We start from the raw sequence: 14,123 nt of genomic DNA, 5'->3' as shown, positions 1-14,123 counted from the left end.
AGCCAATTTGGGTGTGGGGTAGGCTCTGTCAATAGAACGATTCCTAACACAATTAGGGGTGTGGGGTTCTCTGCAGACTCCCCTAGGGTGATGGTTCCTGCAATGATTTTAGGAGAAAATTGGCTCCTAACAAAGCACAAATTTTACTTTGCTTGCATTCAATTTATCTTTTACTTTAGAATAATTTAATCTGCTTTTGAGTCTTCCACTTTCCACATAATTATTGTGCTTCATAATATTCAATCAGAATAATTAACTGTTTTTTTATTTCATTTAGAATAAAAACTGAGTAATTTCCATCAATTTCAAACAAACCAGGAAGCTCTAAAGGGAAGCTCATCATAATTCTATGAATTTCATGCTGTTTGTAACAATTTTTTTTAACAAAAAGGGCTTTTATGAATGTGTTCAGCATTCCATGTTTCTTAAAATATTACTGTTTTCCAAATAACCACAAATAGTTTAAATTCTTGTCTTTGGGAGATTTGTTAAAAGGAATTATTGGTTAGTTTAGAAGGGCATTCAGACTCAGTGTTTGCAATCTTCTAAATTAATGTTTGGTTTTCTTTTTAATCCCAGTTGTTTCTTCTCTGACAGTTTGGAATCTGGCAGTGGCAAGCAAACTGTGAGCTTTGATTTTAGTGGTTTTGGTACCTCCCTGGATAGCTGGTCATCTTGACAACGTACAGGAGGGCATTTGTACAGTCCAGCAGGCTTTGCATTCTGCTTTGTATATGTAGAAAACAGACCACCTTATCTTTCTCTTTGGCTCACTGAACATGTAATTTTTTAAATTTTATTTTTATTTTACATATATATGTGCCAGCTTGCCTGTGTGTGTACCACATGCACACGATGACTGTGGCGGGTAGAAGGCATTGGATCCCAAGGGAGGAACCAAACCTACAGCGTTGTGAGCCACTTAGTGGAGTTGCTGAACCCAGGTCTTTGCAGCCCCCTCTACTGGAGTTTTTTATACAATGATAAGTTCCAAAGTATCCTGAGAATTAGATCTGGAGTTTATTTAACCTGTGAAGCTGGATCCTACTATTTTACATGCGTCATAATTAGTATTCTGCTTAATGTTGCCCCCAATAAGCAGCTTATCTTAGTGTACATCTGAAACTTGTTTAGGAGTGGGTAAAGCTTGCTCAGGATCAAAACCAGGGGCCAAGATTTTGTTAAACTTGAGTGGAGGGCTTGAGGGTCCCATGGTGCCTGCCCACTGAAGTGTAAAGAACAAGTGAGCAGACTACAGGTTTGTTCATAACTAGCGGAGAGAATTTAACTGGAAGGGAAGCAAAACTATGAGGCCCGTGAGAAAGATGCAGAAGGACGGGTTTGTATTCGTTCGGGCAAGCAGGAGTAGCGGTCCTGCACTGCCTCTGCATCCCGCCCTGCCAAGGAGGCAGACCCTGGTTCCTCTTCAGAAACTGTAAATCTTTCCCTGGACTCCTTTGAGAGGCGTCCTTTGATGTGCAGCACAGTCTTCTGAATGTGGTTTCTTTTCCCAGCTCCTCCACTTCCTTTTCCTCTGTCATTTGCTCTTTCTGAGGCTTTGCATGGTGGTCACACATGTGCCAGCCCTTTCCACAGAAGCTGATTGTCCCGAGCAGCTGTGGTCCCGCCATGAGCGCCTCAGCCTTTCAGGCCGCTCTGCCTGCCACTCGCTGAGGGAGGACAGAGGGTCATTCTCTGGGCCGTGCTGTAATCCGTGCTGGGCAGGCCCTCCGTAGCAGTTCTTCTGATACACACGAATGCTTTCCTTTCTTCTGACTTTGAGTGCACTATCACATGGTCACTTCTCATGTGGGTGTTCTTCTTCTTGTGCTGACAGAGAGAGGGATGACTTAATGTCTGCGCTAGTTTCTGTGCGGAGCAGCTTGGCAGAAGTGCAGCAGAGAGAGACAAGTGCCTACAAACAGGTGAAGCAGGCTGTGCAGATGACCGAGGAGGCCAGCTTTGAAAAGACCAAGGCAAGTGTAATGGCTGGAAATGGGCATAATACACAGCCACTGTTTCCCCATGCATGTTTCTTTGATTATTTTAATAGCTAAATTAATTTCAAACACACAAGACAGATGCCGGTTCACAACTGTTGACTTCTCTAAATTAAGCAAACTTTCTATTTGGAGAATTCTTTTTTTTTTTCAACTTTAAAAAAAACCTTTTAGTCCAGGTCTTTTATTTCTTTTTGTACATCAGGCCATGAATTCATAGGGAATGGGCTCCAGCAGCTCAGGCTCCTTCCCGTTAGTCCTCACGAAGTGTGCTTCTCTGGGTGGAGCAGGCTGGCGCTTCAGCTGAACCCAGATGCCCTTCTCTTTGGCTTCCTTTTTCTTCTGGTCGTTCTTCTTCACCCGCTTCAGGAAGCTGTCTCTGCTCTTCGAGTGCTTGATGTGTTCAATCTGCACATTAATTCTCTTGGCAAGAATCTTGCCCTTAACTTGCTTGTTTACAATGATGCCCACAGCATGCTGGGTGACATTGTAGACTCTTCCGGTTTTGCCATGGTAACATTTATGGGGCATTCCTTTTTGAACAGTGCCCATTCCCTTGATGTCTACAATATCGCCCTTTTTGTAGATTCGCATGTACGTGGCCAAAGGAACAACTCCATGTTTCCTAAAGGGCCTAGAGAACATATAGCGAGTGCCCCTCCTCTTTCCCTTTGTGTTTGTCATTTTGGCGAGTTACTGAAAGATGGCTACCGCGGCCGAAAGCTCTATTTGGAGAATTCTTATTCCTCTGCAAATATGTCTGTCCTGTTGCTATTCAGAGATCATAGAACAATATGGGAAGTGCTTTGGTGTGCTTATTCTGCTTGTTTCCTGAGTGCCTTCAGGGCTGGGACAGTCTCAGCACCAACTCACTTGTGTATCTATGTTCCTGTTTGACTAAAGGCAAATGTTCCTCCTCTATGTAAGTAGGAACTGTTGGGACATCGAAATATGCCAGTGTTAATCACACGTGTGTGTCCAGTAGCATCTTTTGATGTAACTTAGATTCATTGTGAGCTGAATTAGTTGTACCTGGCCATAGTAATAAAATAATAGTTCACACTAAGTGACCAGTGTTCTAGACACTTTGAATAACTGAAGGTTACTATTGATTGATGGTTGTGGTTCTGTATTTCCCTTTGATGTGTTACTGGCCATCATACTTCAAGTGTTTAATACTTGACATTTTAGATGTGTGGTTTTGGCATATGTGTGCTCATCTAGTAAACTCTATACAGAACTGTGTCTTAGTTAGGATTTTCTTTCTGTGAAGACACCATGACCACGCAACTCTTATAAATGGAAGCACTTAGCTAGCATGGCTCACTTACAGTTTCAAAGGTTTAGTCCATTATCATTATGGCAGGGAGCATGGCGGGCATGCAGGCAGACGTGTACTGGAGAGGTAGCTGAGTCCAATATCTTGCAGGCAAAGGAACTTGACTGAAACACTGGATGGTATCTTGAGCATAGGAAACCTCAAATCCCTCCCCCACAGTGACATACTTCCTCCAACAAAGTCACACCTCCTAATAGTCCCAGTCCCATTGAGATTATGGGGGCCAGTCACATTCAAACTACACACACTGCAACGTATGAAGAATGTAAAATTTGAAAGCCCTCTAACCAGGCACCTTGGAGAAAGGGGCACTCAATATGTAGTTCCATCCGTGTTTTATGAAAATGTTATAAATCAGAGCTGATTGATTCTGTATTGAGGGCCATCACAGCCATCGCCTATCCATTTCCCTCTTAGGTCCTCTGGAATATTCCCAGGCTGGTTGACCCTCACCCTTTGCTGATTTCCTTTCCAGATGGGTCCACTTGTGACCCATCTCCCTCACATGTTGCTTCTCTTCTCAACTCAGCTGGTCTGGACATCATGAGAGTCCAGCTCTCCTGACTTTTCCTTTGTCCCCAGGGCCTCTGCTGGAGGGCTTAGATTTACTGTATTCATCACAGTTTCTCTACCCTTCCCCAGTGGGAGCTGACTCTAGATGTTCCTGGACACTGAGGAGCTTTGGCTTCTGACCCCTCCTCTCTCTGATCGTCTCCAGCCATTGCTCCTGAAGGTTTCGGGATCCTTTTAATATATGGGACAGCAGCCACGCCAGTCCCCATAACTCCTGATTCTTTTCTCTCTGTGTGTCACACAAACCAAGATCATAAAATCTGAAACTGTCGCCAGCCAAAGCCTTTCCTCCTGGTCCTCTGCACCCAGTCTTGCTCACTTCCTGTCTTCCCGGCCTTCACTTCAGCCTCTCCTTCTGACTGCCATTCTCCTTGTTTCCAGCTGGGATTTTCCTTCTCACCTAAATATGAATTTTCTGGCCTCAAACGGCACTCATTGTACCTACCATCCATCCTGTCTGTTTCTCACTGAAAAGCACCTAGTCCACTATGGTGCCCAGACTAGAAAACAGGACCCTGTCCCGTCTTCTACCCCTGGCTTTCAGTCAAGTCATAGTTTCTGGAAGGCTTTCTTTTTCCCTTCATGAAACTCACAATTTCTCACTGGCCAAGTTTGTCTCAGCTGAGAACTGCTCCTCCCTGCAGTGCCGTCAAATGTACCTTTGTTAAGGCTCCACTGCCTGTTCTGGTTTGAGCTGGAATGTCCCTATAATGCTCATGCATTTCAAAACTTGGTCCCTAGCTGGTGGCTTTGTTTGAGGAAGCTGTGGGACTCTGGGGTCACCATGGACAAGCTCTGCATGGTTCAGTCTGGCCCCACGTCTGACCCCATGCATCTATCAAGATACAAGGAGCCTCCGTGGCATGTTTCCACTCCAGGAACTCTGCTGCCCTCTCCGCCAGGACAGACTGAAACTGTGAGCCAAAGCCAGCCCTTCCTTCCCTCATCACACTCCACCCCTCAGATGCAATCCACGACTGTGGGAGAGTGTCTAGCATGGTACCTTTGACTCTGCATCCTCCCCTCCTTGGCTACTTCTTTCTTTATCATCTCCTTCTCTAATGCCCGATCTCCTGGGCTTCAGTCCTCCTTCACTCATGTCCTTGAACACCCCTGCCTGAGGCTTTCCCTGTCACTGCTCCCTGGAGCTTCTTTTCTTGCTGCTCCTAGACCTACGCTGCCAGTGTCTTCCACACAGCCAAGCTTTTCTCTCCCACTTCTCTTCCGTCCACTGTCTGCTGAGTAATGCCATCCATCTTCCTAGACGACAGTCCTGAAAATCCCTCCAGTGTTGCCCCACCCCGACCGTGACTTTCTCATTCCCCATGCTGTTTCTCTGCAGAGTTCCCTGTTCGGCTGTGCCCACCTTTCACCTCCTCTACCTTTGTGGTTTTTCTGTGCCCTTCCGCCATGTGTGCAAACTGTGACAGTAGCCTCCTGGTTGCTTTCTCTTGGGCATCTCCCTGTTCCAGCCTGTCCTTTGCATTGTCTTAGTGTTCCTGAATTGTAAACACCCCCACTGAGGGAACTCCCATATCGAATGTACTGATCCCTAATGGCCTTTCAGAGGCTTCAGTCCAGCTGCTCTCCGACTGTCCTGGAGTCACCTCTCCCCACACTCAGACAACGAAGACCGTGAGTTATGACTCAGCATTTTCATGGGTCCACTGGGCCAGCACCAATTGCTTTGTGCTCCTATGTGACAAACACGTCTGTCAGAGGAGGCTCAATTCAGGTGGCAGTCTTTGTAGAAACTCCCCTGCTTCTTGTTTGAATTAATCTCTGCCTCTCTGACCCACAGTGTTGTTACATAAAGTCGTGGTGACTTTTTCTAGCTGTTTGAAAGACTATTATGTCTAGCCCTGTTTTTCTCACATGCCATTTGCATATTCATTGCACGACTAATGTTTGTTGAAGAGAAATTAATAATTTTAGCTATAAATGTGATATTAAATAATTAATGCCTTTTGAAATGTAACAGTTAAGAATGAGCTAGCCCAGTTGTCATCAGAGAGGCTGCTCTGGGAGCAGCTAATGGGGCAGATGCAGAGGCCCACAGCAAACATGAGGCAGGGAGACAGCCAGAACTGGAGATTTTCATCAGGTCTCTACCCTTGGAGCTTTGGGAACCTCGTGGAAGTGGGGGAGGAAAAATTGTAGGAGCCAGAGAAATCAAGGACACCAGGAGAACATGCCCCCAGAATCAACTAAACAGGGCTGAAAAAACTGAAGCAGCAATTTTGGAGCCATGATGGATTTGCTCTAGGTCCCCTGCATATATGTTATGGTTGTTAGCTTTAAAAGACCCTACAGACCCCCTCCTCAAAACCCGCAGCTAGCATGCTCCTGGGGGAACGTCCTGTTTGCTTAAAATAAAAAAAAAAAAAATCTCCGGATCAGCAGCCAGCCTGCTCTCGTAAGAACATCCTATGTGCTTGAGAGAGCAGGATGTCTATGAGATAGGAAGACTGCAGGGCAGGATGTCAATAAGATAGGACATCAACAAAGCAGGTTGACTGCAAAACAGGATATCTATAAGATAGGAACAGTCATGCCCCCTCCTCATTCCGATAACCACGCTTTTGCTTCTGTAAACTTGCTTTTTGCTCTTCCCTATAAAAAGCCCGCCCTCCAGTTGGCAGGCGCGCAAGTCCTCTGAAAGACTTTGCCGCCCGCAGGTACCTGTGTTTACTCAATAAACCTTTTGCTAATTGCATCCTGTGGTCTGGACTCGGAGTGTCCTGGTTCTGGGGACTTCATTGGAGAAAAAGGTCCTCTCTGAGGGTCTTTCAAGCTTGATGTTTTTGTGGGGCTCTTACAGTGGGAATGGGATGTCTCTGACTCTTTTGCCTGCTCGTGGGACCTTTTTCAGCCTGCTGACCCAGCCTTGATATGAGGGTTCATGCCTAGTCTTGTACCTTGTTATGCCCTGTTTGGTGGATATCCCTCGGGGTCCTGTCCTTTCTGAAGGGAGCCAGAAGAGGAGTGGATTGGCAGGAGAGGGGTGGTGGCCGGGGGAGGGGGAGAACTGGGAAGACTGGAGGGCGGGGAAACTGCAGTCAGGGTGTATGATACGGAGAAGAATAAGGAAGGAGGGAGGGAGAAGGCGCACTGAGGCATTGCATACTGTGAATCTGCATTTTCACTCAATTGACAGGAATGGAGGCAAAGGCTGCTGACACGATGTGGTGCAAGCCTAGGAGCATTTACCTAAAGTTCTGATAAGACATAGGAAGTTTTCTTTTGGGGAGTCTTAAAAGATAGTGAGCATGGATATTTTTAATACAAGGCAGGAGTTATATGTTTCTTAGTTTCTTGGTGTTTGTTGCCATCTAGTGGGCGTTATTTGTATTGCATGCCAGGTAAAAGACATCGCTTTATTGCATTGTTTACATTTGTAGTGACTGAAAATACCCATAGTGTTTATAAGAAAACAAATATCTGATCAGAAGGCCTTAAAGTCGTTTTCAGGTAATGGTGTGAAACTACAGTTCATCAAATCTCTACTCTTCCACTTTATACATCTGTGATCTGGGCAAATTATTTCATATTTGAAAACACCCAAGTGCTAAGAACCCCTTAAAATTTCTTCCTGGGGATAGCGGATTGGTGCTGTGCCAGCCACTTAGAAGGCCTCTGATGCGGAGCAAGTGCAGTGAAAGGTTGTACTGGAAAGCACACATTAGTGCAACTGGAGATAGTTCTTAAAAAGAAAAGTGAATGGCAGAGGGTTTGTAGTACTGGACTGATGAAACTCCAAGAAACAGCTGTAAAAGTTAACGAGCCTCCAGCCTGGCTGACTGTCCTCCCAGTGCAGCGGCTGAGCGCTGTACCGAGGCACAGGCTTCGGGAAATGGACTGGGCACAGCAGAGGTGAGAAAAATGTCAACATAGTAGGTTAAATAAGTGTTGGTTGGTTTGTTTGTTTTGATTTTCTCCATTATTCTGTGTCTTATAATCAAAAAAGCATAATTAAGAAACTTGGATGTTGTGGAATATTTGTTTAACTCTGTAAAGATGTGTTGCATTTGTTTATGCGCAGAATATTACTTTAAGTGTGTAAAGGTGTATTACTTTTTTATGCTGCATCTGTTTAATTATGTAAGGATGTGTTGCATCTGTTTCACCTTGCCTGCCTAAGGCACCTGATTGGTTTAATAAAAAGCTAATGCCCAATAGGTAGGCAGGAGAAAGGATAGGTGGGGCTGTCAGGCAGAGAGACTAAATAGGAGGAGAAACCTAGGCTTGAGAGAGGAGGGGAAGGAAGAGAGAACAAGAGAGATGCCAGCCAGCCAGACACAGAGATGGCAGGAAAGTACTACACACAGAGAAGAAGTGAGAAAGGTAATAAGCCCCAAGGTAGAAGGTAGACGAAGAGAAACAGATTAATTTGAGTTAAAAGAATTAGCCAGAAACCTGACAAAGCTAGACAGAGCATTCAAAACTAATAATAAGTCTCCGTGTCATGATTTGGGAGCTGGTTGGTGGCCCCCTCAAAAAAGCCTGGCCCACTTGGAGTGGAAAAAACTTATCAGAAAAGCTTTGAGCACTGGGCTCCAGCTACAGGCATGGAAGTAAGCTCCTCCTCTCAGCACATCGTCTGCTGCAAAACAAAACCAAGCTGTCAGTGCCTTTGGACAAAGACAGACTACGCACAGGACAGAGGCCCCGGGAGATCTTGAGAGGTGACGAATTCCTGTCTCCTGAAATGGTAATATTAACAGGCATGTTTGTGGTAGTATTGGGATAAGCAAGCTTACTGTTGCATTAAAATGTAGCATATACAGTTATATATGATATGTAGGCATCAGTAATAAAAACAACTGTTATTAGTTTATGTATTTGTTCTATTACCGTTATCTGAGGATGTATCCCATATACATATATGTATGTATCTCACTGTGAAGCAGAGTGTAGTATTGCACCAGCAGTAGCTTTATGCATTCCGTATTTAGAGTGTTTCTTGATTGCGTCAGGTAGTCACATGACCTATAACATCTAGGCTTATGTAAGTGTGAAATTATATAATGATGCTTTTTTCAGAACATGGTCGCTGGTGCACGCCTTTGTGAATAGTCTCAGTGTAGATTTATGGATGCGTTTCTGGTAAACAAGTTATTTATAAATTCAAAGCAATATATTGTTTTATTTATAAGTAAGAAGCTCAAGTATGTTGATAATCATTTTTATTTAATGGTCTTGTTTCATAAAAATAAATTCATATTCATGTTTCAAAATTTATGTTCAATAACAGTGAGCAGTAAATCCTCATAATATCTTATTTATTATTCATGAGTTTTTCACTGGAATTTCTAGGAAACTATTCGTAGCAGTTGGGAAGGGAATCAGAGATGTCATTCAATAGGTTTCCTGATTTGAAGCCTTAATTGACAGATATCATTTTTGTTTTAAAAAATGTTTGACTTCTTTATGACAGTAATAGTTAGTTACCTTTGACTTACTAAAACTAGAATTAGAAATACTGAGTCCAATAAATTACGTTTTGAAATGAGTATTGATGGGGACAGCACGGAATAGCTGCAAAGGAAAAGTCTTGAGTTGAATTTGCTGGTGTGGATACACACAATTTCTCCCATTCTCAAGGCTGACAGCCATTTCTCTCGGGTAAGAACCCATCTCCCCAGATACCCCAGGGAAAATGAGTGCGGGTCGCACTTGGAGACATCACCCTAGTTGTGACCTAGCTTTGAGGATTTAGTTTCCTCGTGGAGAGAAATAAATGGGAACCCTTGAATGACAAGGACCGGCATCCTGCAATAGTTTTGTAAGTATTGGGGTTAAGTAGCATGTGTAGGAACCCCTTAGCCACAGGTGAGGTCCAATGGAAAAAGAGACAGTTTTACATCTCAGGGGCTCCAAACTCCCTGACCAGAGAGGGTAAAGTGATTGCTGCTCAAGCATTAAGACCAGAGTTTGCATTCCAGTGCCCTGATCAAAGCCAGATAGGTGTGTGCTCCTGTCCTCTCAGTGCTGGGGGCAGAGGTGGGGGCGTGTGTGTGTGGGGGGAGACGGGGCTTTCTAGGACATGACAGCCAGCCAGTCTAATTGGTGAGCTGCAGGCTCAGTGGGAAACCCTGTTTCTAAAATTAAGGTAGAGAAGAGGTTGAGGAGGACTCTGGCTTACACATGCACATATATGTGTATATGTTCACTACATACGTGTACACACACATTACTAATTTTTTTATTTCCAAGTGTTACTAAATCCATGGCTTTTCTCATTATAACCAGGTATAAATGTCAAAATAAATTAAAAGTAAATAAAAATGAAAGCTATTTAAAATGTGTGACTATTGATTACATACCCAATGATATCATAACTGGTTTGTAACCTCAGTGCTCCTCTTGTCCCCACCACTCCCTTGCTGGCAGCTGGCAGAAGGCCAGCCACCAGCAGCGGTCAGCACCGTGTGCTCATGTGACTTACAGCTGCGTTCTGTGTTTTCCACCGAACCAGCCTGTGGCTTGGCCTCTCCTCCTGTTCTATGCTGACTGGATTCTTCTTTCCACTCTTGCTGTCTGGGTTGGGCTGCTTTCTCAGTTGTTCTTAGCCTAAGTTGTTGTCCAGGTGGGAATTTCTTCTGATATATTCATTTTATTTTCTTATACCAGTAGTTTCATTACGAAGGGAAAAGTTGCAGGTTTGTCGTTTGATTTCACTAGATTAATGGAAAGTAATTTTCACTGATAATTGTATTTTGAAGCACAGAATTCAGCATTCCTAGTATTTTAGCCTCCAAGGGATTTAGTTATGAAAAAATATGCTTTTCATTTTTTATAATCAGTTTTAAATTTATTTAGTCTGAGGCATTCCTCTAGTCTTTAGCTTGGGACTAACTCTGTTGATGAACCTTCTAAAATCAGAATTGTGTTTGTTTTGGTTAACCAGACATGTGTGAAATTGGCTGTCATACTTTAGGATAGCAGACACGTTCCAGAATAAAGACCTGAAGGTGAATGTCTTCTAGATAAAGGGAGAAGAGTTCACAGATCCTAGATATTTTCGGTCTAGAGTTAGCTTTTAGCAAAGAGCAGTATAACCATAATAAAGCCTTACAGTGTGCATCAAGACCATTTCCATCTCCATTGTCAACAGCTGTGACCATCCAACTTATACAACTTGGGCGCTCTGTGGGGCTGGTGCTGTCGGTGCCAGACACAAACAGTAATCAGAAGACAGACACCAGAGCAGCGTAACTATGTTGGGTTTTTGTATGGTGATTTGAAGTTCCATTTCATTGCTGGACATTGTAGATAATGGAAAGGAAGTAGGAGAGTTTTTATTTCTGGAAAACATTGTGGGCAATTTTGAACAAAGGAAAATTGTGATTTTTTTCAATTATGAACTTTTACTGCTGCTGAAAGATGTTCATCCTGATAACAGGAGGCAACAATCTGTGTTTAAGGGGAGTGAACTAATTCTTAGTTATATTAAGGAAGCTTTACTAAAATAGTGTTAATAGATGCCTGCATATAATAAAATATAGTTTTCAACATCTGCCTTAAATTTTCTACATGTCATTTAAAGAATGAAAATACTTTGGATGAGAAGGACGTGAGATATTAGTATGTTTTCCATGAAGTACTAGCACCACATAATGACACATACCAAGGCACTTGGCCTTTCTGAACTCATTTTTCAGATTCTGAGTGCTCTGTGGCCACCATCAGGGCCGGCAGAACTCTCCAGCTGACTAGTCCACTATCCTCAACTGACATGGAAACCTGTGGGCATGGGTGGCATGCTGCTGTGACCGTCCGTGGTGGTGGACTGCCCAGTGGGTCCGAACTGTCTAACATAGAAGAGCGAGTACTTGTCTGACCTCTTGCTGGTGATTTCTCACTCCTGATGCCTCTTCTCATTCTCTGTCCGCCAGGCTCTGATGCAGTGCGAGCAGCTGAAGAGTGAGCTGGAGAGGCAGACAGAAAGACTGGAAAAAGAACTTGCCGCTCAGCTAGAGAAGCGGGCTTTTGAGAAGGAGATGATAAAAAAAGAAGTAGCCAAGGAGAGGGAGGATGCAGAGTCAAAGGTACTGTGCCGTGGGATTGCATCTGAGGGGTGGAGTGTAGGGAGGGAAGGGCTGACTTTGGCTCACAGTTTCAGTCTGTCCTGGCGGGGAGGGCAGCAGAGTTCCTGGAGTGGGGGCCTGCACACCTGAGTCCTCATCCAGCCCTCCTGCTGCTTTCTGCAACCCCCCGCGCAGCCCTTTCTACCTCTCAGCTCCAGCACATGGATTGGAGGCCCTGGGGATGTAGTCACGGAACCAATGCTGCTGTCCCTTAAAGTACAGGCTTTAGGGAAAGATGTCTACCAAGCAGATGTGTTCATAAATGATCAAATCTCTCAAGCCTAGACAGTCGCGAAAGGCTTCTTGTCAGGAGGATTTTGAAGTGAGGCTGAGAAAGATGAAGGGATAGGCAGGGGGCGAATTGAGTTCAGGGGAAGAAAGTATCATGTCCAAGAAAAATACAAGCTCTTAGGAGCTGAAACCTCTGTGCATGGTCGGGGTTTAGAACCGGCAGGTGGTGGGGCAGAGGGACTTGGGAAGAATAGTGGAGAATGAAGTGTGAAGTATATGGGGGAATAAATCATCCATGCTCTTAAAATCTACATGAGTATTAGAAATTTCATTCAGATGTGACATTAAGCCACGAAATGACTTTATATTGGACAGCGTTGTCATGATGTGAATATTTGAGGGAAATCACCTTGTTAATAAGTTGGAGTAGAACTAGAATATATGCCAGCAGATGATGTTGGGGTGAGGTGTGGCATGGGAGGGTGACATCTTGGATTCAGGAGATCACTGGTAGCCGCTGGATCACAGTGTGTCATCACTGGGTGCTCTCCTCCTCCCCCTCCCCCTCCCCCTCATGTTGTACTTCCTTTTAAGATTTTCAGTTTCTCTTTTCTTACAAGGTACTTTTGGGGCAATTTCTTTGAAGCCATATCCTTGATTTGAGAGATGATGATGTGTGCCTCTAAAACAATGAGAGATCCATCCAGAAAGCTGTATAGACAGTTCTAGAGTTTAACAGGTATAGATTTAGATAACTGGGAACTGCTCAGCCTTTAATTCATCGATGTATTGATTCCTTTTTCTCCTTGTCCCAGTAGGAACAGTTCATCATGTTGTCCCTTGGCTGCTGCCTCCCCCTCAATGCCACCAAGTTAAAGAAACCCATCCCACCACCTTGATTGCCTTCTCTCTGCCCTGTTTTCTTAGCCTCGTTGGCAGGCACTTCCAGCCCCTGTGGTGTTATTGCCACCAACATCAGCTCCCTTCCTTGTTCTTTAAACCCCAGCAGGGATGATCCGTGGTGAACTCAGTTTCGTACTTTAAAAACCTTCTCATCTCCCTGCAGCCTCAGATAAACCTACAGCAAAACCTAAAGTCTCTCCACCATTTTTCCTGTCTCTTCAGCCTCATGTCCCTTCACTTTTCCCCTTGCGTTCCTACCACACTGACATCCTTGCCCATCCCCAGTCATCCAGGACCAGTCTGCCCTGTTTGTTTGTTTTGTTGCTTTTGTTTGTTTGGTTTGGTTTTTCATGATAGCATTTCTCTGTGTAGCCTTGGCTGTTCTGGAACTTACTCTGTAGAACAGGTAATCTTGAACCCAGAGATCCACCTGCCTCTGCCTCCCGAGTGCTGGGATTAAAGGCATGTGTCATCACCGCTTGGCTGTTTGTTTTTATGCAAGGTTTGAGTGGGCTTCGTCTCCTATCCAGAGAAGGTCTTTGTTCTGTTTGATCCTTCAAAGTTCTTGAAACAGCCTCCATCAGAGCCTCCAAAGCAAAACTAAGTTCTGTTCCATGGGTTCCCATAGTTGAGTTGATTGCAAATTCTTGTGGGATTGTTGCCTTCTCTAACTTTCTGTGAGTCCCTGCATTTATAAACCAATATCCTCATTGTTGGCACATTAGCAAATGCTCAAATATATAGTTTTGAATGAAGTACGAATAACATACAAGGAAAGGAAAGAGGGGCCCCATGGCATTGGAAAGGCAGGACTAAGGCAGAGGCTCAGAACTGATCCATCTGCAAGTGATCATGGGAGTTCTCGGGGCGAAGGTGGTATTAGCTGAGGTCCAAAGAATTGGCAGGATTTAGAATCCTAGCGACTGGGGAAGGTGTGGAGGGATGTGGAGCTTTGAATTGGCTATCGTGTGTGTGTGTGTGTGTGTG

General features: G+C 44.3%; 1 protein-coding gene and 1 pseudogene across 3 annotated transcripts in view; one reads left to right on the top strand and one right to left on the bottom strand.

Moving 5' to 3' along the window:
- The window catches only part of Sdccag8 (serologically defined colon cancer antigen 8), a 201,260-nt gene that overhangs the window by 33,454 nt on the left and 153,683 nt on the right, over positions 1-14,123 (top strand). For all 3 annotated transcript variants that reach the window (XR_003377060.1, XM_005348997.3, XM_026779834.1), the window contains exons 9-10: positions 1,838-1,976; positions 11,811-11,963. Coding sequence is in view for 2 of the 3 variants with exons in the window: in XM_005348997.3 (XP_005349054.1) it covers positions 1,838-1,976; positions 11,811-11,963 (292 nt within the window). In the remaining variant the exon portion in view is untranslated. The remainder of the gene's footprint in view (positions 1-1,837; positions 1,977-11,810; positions 11,964-14,123) is intronic.
- On the bottom strand, positions 2,160-2,721 carry LOC106143821 (annotated as a pseudogene).

Source organism: Microtus ochrogaster, chromosome 6, assembly GCF_000317375.1.
Source record: "Microtus ochrogaster isolate Prairie Vole_2 chromosome 6, MicOch1.0, whole genome shotgun sequence".
Classification (NCBI taxonomy): Eukaryota; Metazoa; Chordata; class Mammalia; order Rodentia; family Cricetidae; genus Microtus; species Microtus ochrogaster.
The sequence above is the reverse complement of the archived record's forward strand: the minus strand, read 5'-3'. Positions and strand labels throughout refer to the sequence as shown.